Raw genomic sequence first — 7,818 nt, forward strand, 5'->3', positions numbered from 1 at the left:
AGCTCTTAAACAGGGATGTTAGTGTTTTAGACAGCAAGTAAAATACAGAAACATTGCTGTTGTGTTAGTAAAATATGGTAAGTACAGGCATAAACGAAGCTGCGTATTCAAGTGAATCAAACTTCTCATTTCAAATGTAGCGAGTTTCTATCACTTTCAGACTGACTGCTATCCAAGGTGATATAAATAAGACGGGGATTTCCACAAAAAATAGACTACACTCTACAGAAAATATATTTAGACTGTGCTTATTAGAAACTTTTCCATAACTAAGATGCGTATTCTTGCAGACACCTCTGCATGTAAACACCAACCAAAAATATGCTTTTGTTATACCACAAACCATTAAAAAGGTATTTTAAAAAGACGTACAGTACAACAGCCCAGTTGGACCACACTGGAAATATTATAAAAGCTTGTCTGTTCAAAGGTACTAGAAATATCAGTTCACAGACACCGCAAGTACGTGAAATATTAGCAAGATACTTTTAAGTGTGACCAATAAAAGCTCCAAACTAGCTAGATTGCGTCATTGTTTCCTGCCTCCTGCAAAGAGGAGCTATTTCAGTTCAGTGAAGCTGAGCAGAGAAGAGGAAGTCTAAACCTTCTGCAGATTTGGGGCTATGAAGGGAGCATGTCTGAAGAAACTTTGTAGTGCACAAAAGGTGAGTAACAATCCATTATGCTACTCCAACGAAGTAACTTGGATGTTTATGGATGTTGCTAAGACAGACTTCTTTCTTCAGAAGCTGAACACGGGCATTTATTCTAGAACTAATGAAAACAAATTTAATTCTTTAACGCCCTTTCAAAAGATCAGCAACATTCTATAAATAACATTTAAAGCAAAACTATTTCATTTGTAAAAGCACAGTACCATAAATGCTGGGTTTTAGGATTTAAAACAATAGATTTTTAAAAATGCAGTAACTGAAAGCATTGATAAGTATGGTTGTCACTAAAGGAAAAAATGTTTGTTTTCATTAAACTAAAACCAGAAGATCTTGTTGCTTGGTCTCTCTGTGCTTCACTGAAAGCCATGTCCTCCTTAGGGAAATATGAGCAAATGTAAGGGATAGCCAGAGAAAAAAAGGGGACTGGGAAGAGAGATACACAAACTCCTCTTTAAATGGAGTCACTGTTGCCTAACTCATAGTAAGAATCTGGAGGAAAAGATTTAATTCTGGTTTTGCTCTGAGTCTTGGTTCTTGTACATAGCACCTAGATGGGCCTCAGCAATCATTACAAAATTAAACAGATTGATAAAACATACAGACCAACATTAAGAGTAATCATTCAGAATTAACACAGACAGGCATCCAGAAACCAGTGACTCCAAGGGCTCTTCAGCAAGCACTTCAATCAATACCAGTAAGTGTTCGCATTATGGAAAATGGCAACTAGGGCAAAACCACCCACTCAGAGGCACCCAATGATCTACTTGGGCTGACCTGGGAGATTTCAACCTGAACTCCATACAGACAAGTACTGATGAAAAAGCAGAACATCTGTATAAATGCAGATAGGCTAGCTACACACTTTTAAAAAATCTCCTTATTTCTTACCTACATAAACCTTAAATTTTAGATTCTCAAATATTAAATTTAGGAGAAATACTTAATTACAACACTGACATGCATTTAAACCCATGAATTTTGCAAACAACGTCTTCAGCAACTAAACAAAAAACCCCAAACCTTTTTGTTACATTAGATCCATTCTATGATATACCCCAAAAAAGGCACAAACTTGAAATAACCATCAAAGAAGGCATTGGAACCACAGGTTTTCCTGAGAGAAGCTCATGCCAGATTCAGCTTCCTCTCTTCCCATCAACATCAGCCTGCTGGTTATTTCGGAAACACAACCTGACCAGAAACTATTACAGTCATTACAAGTCCAAAGGAGAGAAGAGCAAAACCAAAACCAAACTCCGTGTTGTTTATTAACATTCATCTATGAAAAGTTAATTCTTCTACCTGTCCTGTACATTATTATACAATCCACCTGCTAAATCAGTCAGGATCTTGAGATAGGCAGTCATGCACCATGTCATACACAACCATTAGCAAAAGAGAAAAAAACAGAAGAAGAAAGAAAATAACACTGAAAATATGCAGGGGTGGGGTTTATTAAGCAATATTTGGGCAATTTTATGCAACAGCAATGAAAGGGGGACAGTATGCCAGATAATATTTCAACTGTACTACAAAAATTTTATTTCAAGCATATGCCATCTACCTTTCAATAAGGTGTGCTGTCATTCTTTATTTTTTAAGAATTTTTAGTGTTCTTCACACAGTGAGGGTGTTTTAGAGGCATTCATAAAGATGCTCTCCAAACTTGCTTTTTGTCTGTATTATACACACAGCTTTTCTCATCCAAAATATAAACTGTTACATGTTCTAATGACCTGATCTGATCAGAAAACACACCTTTTTGTTTTCTACAGCTCAAAAAAAAAAAAATTTGAGACAAAAGTTTAGGGCTAGATATTTGTATGCATAATTTTTTATTTTATCTGTAAACTGAAGGATTGTCAGAAAATCAGAAGTCCAAACTTAATATTTCAAGGCAGAAACTAATTTGAAGAAAGATTTAATAGGTCACACTTCAGTTAGTTACTCCATGGATACTCTTCTCAAAAGCAGCTGATCTTTGCCAGTGTTGAACCAGGAGGCTAGATTAATAAACACTGGTTCAATCCAGTAAGTGGATTATTCTCCAACATTGGAAAAAGAACCTGGTAACATAAAACAGATGAGCAGTAACAATAAACTTTTTTTTAATGCATTCTCCACTTTTGGAGATAAAACACATAGGAACTATCCACTCTTCTGCTCTTGAAAACAGTTTTGGTGCCCAGCTGATACTACAGAAGGTACTTGGCTGTCTGTCACAAGTGGGAAGGTCTGACAAACAACTAACTCTTTCCTCCTCCTCCTCCTCTTCCTCCTCCTCTTCACAAAGCTGCCACAGGGCTGGGTAAAAGGCCAAACAAGAGGAACCTTCCCATGCAAACTCATGAAACTGTGACCCCAGCAAGAGCCAGTAAAGCAGAGGCGTGCGGATTAACCAAAGAACCAGTGCAAATGCCAGGTAAGGTCTGCCATCCTCAAATGGCTCCAGAGTAAACCAGGGGATAATCTCTTTCAGCTCTCATCACCTGAGTCTGCATGGCATTTCAGGTGTCCAAATCCTATGGCCAAGAAACTGAGAGAAGCAACGCAACTATGCTCCAGAGGAGCTGCCTACCAGCCAGCAGCTTTTAACTCCTGCTCAGACAGGCCCTGGCTGGAGACTCTGCTGCTTCCCATCTGTTTATTTTTTTAAACAAGAAATCTATCAATCTGTTAATCTCATTGATATGTCAGGTGGTTGGTTCTGATGCCCTGGGATTAAATATTGTATTAGAAGCTACATAGTTACTAAGGTAGGTTTTTAGTGTCTTTTATGAGAAACAGCATGCACTTATTCTTTTCAGAGCTAAGTAGTTCCTACACAGGTAACACACAAAGTCAAAACTTTACTTTGCATATCCAAACGTCACTACATGCCGTGCTCACTTATTTCTTTTGTAACTAGTTTTAGTCATTAATTTTTCAATGGGAACATCTTGAAGAAATATTTTCTTTAGAAAATCATAGAATGGTTTGGGTTGGAAGGGACCTTTAAAGGTCATCTAGCCCAACTCCTGCAGTGAGCAGCAACACCTTTAACTAGACCAGGTTGCTCAGAGCCCTGTCCAACCTCACCTTAAATGTTTCCAAGGATGGGGCTTCTACCCCCTGAAGGCAACCTGTGCCAGTGTTTCACCAGGCTCATTGTAAAAAATTTCTTCCTTATATCTAGTCTGAATCTACCCTCTTTTACTTTAAAACCACCACCTCTTGTCCTATCACACCAGGAACTGCTAAAAAGTTTCTCCCTGTTTTTCTTATAGGCCCTCTTTAAGTACTGAAAGGTCTCCTTGGAGCCTTCTCTTCTCCAGGCTGAACAACTCCAACTCCCTCAGCCTTTCCCCACAGGAGAGGTGTTCCATCCCTCTGATCATTTTTGTCACCCTCCTCCAGACCCACTCCAACAGGTCTATGTCTTTCTTGTGCTGGGGGCTCCAGAACTGGACACAGTACTCCAGGTGGGGCCTTACGAGAGCGGAGTAGAGGGGGAGAATCACCTCCCTTGTCCTGCTGGCCACGCTTCTCTTGATGCAGCCCAGGATATGGTTATTGGCCTTCTGGGCTGCAAGTGCACACTGCCAGCTCATGTCCAGCTTTTCATCCACCAAAATAGCTCTATTACCTCAGTTACAGCTGTTTTCATCTAATTATCGGCAACTGAAGCACACTCAAAATAGCTGGTCAATCTTGACTTTTGGATTCCTTATTTAAGAAATCTCTTAACTAATTAAAAATATGTAATTAAAAGTAGCTTATAAATATTATTTCTCACAAGTCAGACTGTACAGGTACCTCCTTCAGAGCACAATAATGTATTTATAGTCAGAAAAAGCAACAAAGCTAGGACATTTTCACAGCTAAACAATACAATCTCATCACTAAACCCCATCCTACGACAATCTTGTTGCTTGTTTTTAAAAGAAGTTTTTATTTGACTGAGAATAACTTCATATTTTACCTATCTTCTAGGGTATTTATGGAGTGCAACAACTATTCCTAAATTCAATTAAAATGCCTGGAAATAACCATCCTGAAGAATACAGGATTGCATCGCTGGTCTTCTACAGTTTTGTATTCATAGTGGGACTGTTGGTGAATGCCACTGCACTATGGGTTTTCAGCTGCACTACCAAGCAGAGAACAACTATAACTGTATATATGATGAATGTGGCATTACTCGACATGATTTTTATCTTTTCCTTGCCTTTTCGGATAATATACCACGGGAAAGAAGCGTGGCCTTTCGGCGATACGTTCTGTCGGATTATCAGTGCTTTCACTATATTTTATCCAGCCATTGCTTTGTGGTTGCTCACTTTTATCAGCGTAGACAGATTTATGGCTATTGTCCAGCCCAAACATGTCAAAGAACTAAAAAATACAAAAAAAGCTGTGATGGCTTGCACTGGAATCTGGGTAATGACCCTCGCAACAACGTCCCCTTTGCTCTTTTTACAATCTGACCCAGACAAAGCCTCAAATTTCACCACCTGCATGAAAATGCTTGATATCATCCATTTAAAGGAAGTAAATACATTGAACTTTTCTCGCTTGATTTTTTTCTTTTTGATCCCCTTGTTTATCATGATGGGGTGTTACCTAGTCATTATTTACAATTTTATCCATGGCAGGACTTCCAAACTGAAGCCTAAGGCCAAGGAGAGATCCATAAGAATTATAGTTACTCTGATTGCTCAAGTACTCATCTGCTTTGTACCCTTCCATGTTTGCTTCGCCTTCCTGATGCTGCAGCACGAAGATAACACTTACAATCCCTGGGCAGCCTTTACCACCTTCCTCATGAATCTCAGTACATGCCTGGATGTGATACTGTACTATATTGTTTCTAAACAATTTCAGGCGAGAGTCATCAGCGTAATCCTTTATCGCAATTACCTTCGCAGCGTGCGCAGGAAAAGTTTTCGAACTGGAAGTGTAAGATCACTCAGTAACATAAACAGTGAAATGATATGAAAAGAGAAAAAAAATACCAAGGGACTTTTATAGTGTAAACAAATGATTCTTTTTTCCAAATTCTAGCATTTTTACTACACTGAAGAATTTTCTATAGCCAGAAGTAACAGATATATTTGTTGCACTGTAAATATGAGAAAATCAGAATAATAATTGCACCTCTTTATACTTGAGCAACAGCTTTTGTGAGTCTGAAATGAACTAAAACCTAGTATCAGTATTAAACTTTCCGATGCTTTGATCATCTCAAAAGATTGTGAATATTCTCAGATGTGAAAAAGTGACCATTAGTATAATAAAGCAGACAACACTGAAGAATTACAATGCAATTTATATATTAATCTTTTATATTCGCACAGCCAAATGCTCCTGAAACTACTGTGTATCCCACACTTGTAAAACAAGCTTCATTCTCGCAAGATCAGGATGTCAGTATGACTTAAAAGAGAAAGTATATGTAGGTATCATTTATATTTCATTCACCTAAAAATTTGTTTGATGCAGATTTCTTTGTAACTAACATTCTGCAGTCATAGATAAAAATACCATCAAAAGGCACAATAGTCAAACTGTTCATTAGTTCCCTGTGGGTGTGATGCACACGTTTATTACACCCTACTCTTGCATAAATTACCTTTTTACACAGATGAAAACACTGAATTTGTACAGACACACTAGCAGCCTATGTCCCAGCAACAAACTTCAAGGTAGCAAACACGATGAATAACTGCAGTGCTACTCAAGCTTTCAACTCCTTTTGAAAAGTCACACAGTACAAAAAATGTATCTTTATAATCTCAAACACATGCTTTTTCTTCCTTATTCAATCAGCCTTTAGCTGCTTTCAAGAGACACGCTAAAAAAGCCTAATACGGTGTTCAACGTTAAAAATCTCGCCCCAAGAGCTTTTATTATTACCCCAGAGCATGCAACACATGGAAACTCAAGTCTGTATGAGGCTGATCTCACCTGTCAGGAGCTTAACCACAAAGGCTCTGCAAGTTCTACAGTTCTGCTGTAACATGTACAACTCTTAAGTGCAGAAATCTCAAATACAGGTTATGCAAAACTGAACCTCTAAATACCTCAAAGCTTTAAGAACTTCAGACACAACCACTACATGGAATAACGTACTCCAGCACTCAGTTTTTGAAACACAAGCATATGAAATACGAGTATGAAATTTATAAAACTGCATATGCATTTAAAAAAAAAGAACATATTTTTTGAAAATGAACATATGCATTTAAAAAATATGAATTACAGTTGGGCTATCTTTGTGATTTAAGAAATAAATCAGCACCAACATGATTTCAGTTTTCAGGTGTAGTGAATTGAACAAAACCAAATATGGTAATAATTTGTGCACTGCAAGCCATGCTGAAGGTGGAAAAGGGACTAAGAGAATGGAAAGTAATCATTATATGGATAAATTATAAATTAATTAACCACAGATCACAGCTAGGAAATTAATCTTTGAAAATATAATAGTCCTGCCAAGAACCTTTACACTGCAGTTCAAAGGAGGATTAAATTTAATTGGAAGGGTTACATGAAGAAAGTTTTTTAAAATTAAAATCTGCACAAAATAATCCCTTGAAACTGTATTTAAAACAACCAATCCATTAGGAGTTACTTACAAACCAGAAGGCAAGCTGTTGATGGTGATGCCAAATATATACTGAGCAATTTCTACAAGGACAAGATCAAACAAAGCAGACAGCATCCAAGCACCCAGTAAAAAGGACTGGAAAGAAAAATAATTTGAATTAATTCAACAGTTTAAAAATAAGGTTTTAATGTATACTTAAATAAAAGAAAAAACAATAAAACTACTATACTAGTTCAATTAAGACAAATAAAATCTTTAATTCCAGATCTACATGTCTAGATACTGAAGAATGAAGAGTTAGATTTGTTGCCAAAATTAAATTCTGTGGGTCTGATAACTTTCAACTGATAAAGCTGCAAACTTTAATTAGAATAATCCACTGACTGAAAGATAAATATAAATTTCCATATAAATTTAGATTTATGGAAAACAAATTATCTTTAAAACCCTTTAACATATATTTCTGTACAAAAATGTTAGTCATAAATCTGCAATATTAATCCAAGACTACAAGATTCTAAACAGCGTAGAAAACAGTTTCTGTTAAAAAAA

At 36.9% G+C, this 7,818-nt stretch overlaps 1 protein-coding gene across 1 annotated transcript; it reads left to right on the forward strand.

Moving 5' to 3' along the window:
• Positions 1 to 592: 592 nt before the first annotated feature.
• Positions 593 to 5,654, forward strand: GPR18 (G protein-coupled receptor 18). The gene is made up of 2 exons (XM_010171250.1): positions 593 to 665; positions 4,650 to 5,654. Exons 1-2 carry the CDS (start codon positions 624 to 626, stop codon positions 5,652 to 5,654), a joined length of 1,047 nt encoding a protein of 348 aa, XP_010169552.1. The 5' UTR covers positions 593 to 623.
• The last annotated feature ends 2,164 nt before the right edge of the window (positions 5,655 to 7,818 follow it).

Source organism: Antrostomus carolinensis, unplaced genomic scaffold (assembly GCF_000700745.2).
Source record: "Antrostomus carolinensis isolate BGI_N321 unplaced genomic scaffold, ASM70074v2 scaffold18197, whole genome shotgun sequence".
NCBI classification, from domain to species: Eukaryota; Metazoa; Chordata; class Aves; order Caprimulgiformes; family Caprimulgidae; genus Antrostomus; species Antrostomus carolinensis.

Bases quoted from the DNA above. Each gene is read 5' to 3' on its own strand.
- GPR18 (XM_010171250.1), top strand. From the start codon at position 624: ATGAAGGGAGCATGTCTGAAGAAACTTTGTAGTGCACAAAAG. The intron at 666-4,649 runs GTGAGTAACAAT...CCTATCTTCTAG, and splicing joins AACTTTGTAGTGCACAAAAG to GGTATTTATGGAGTGCAACA.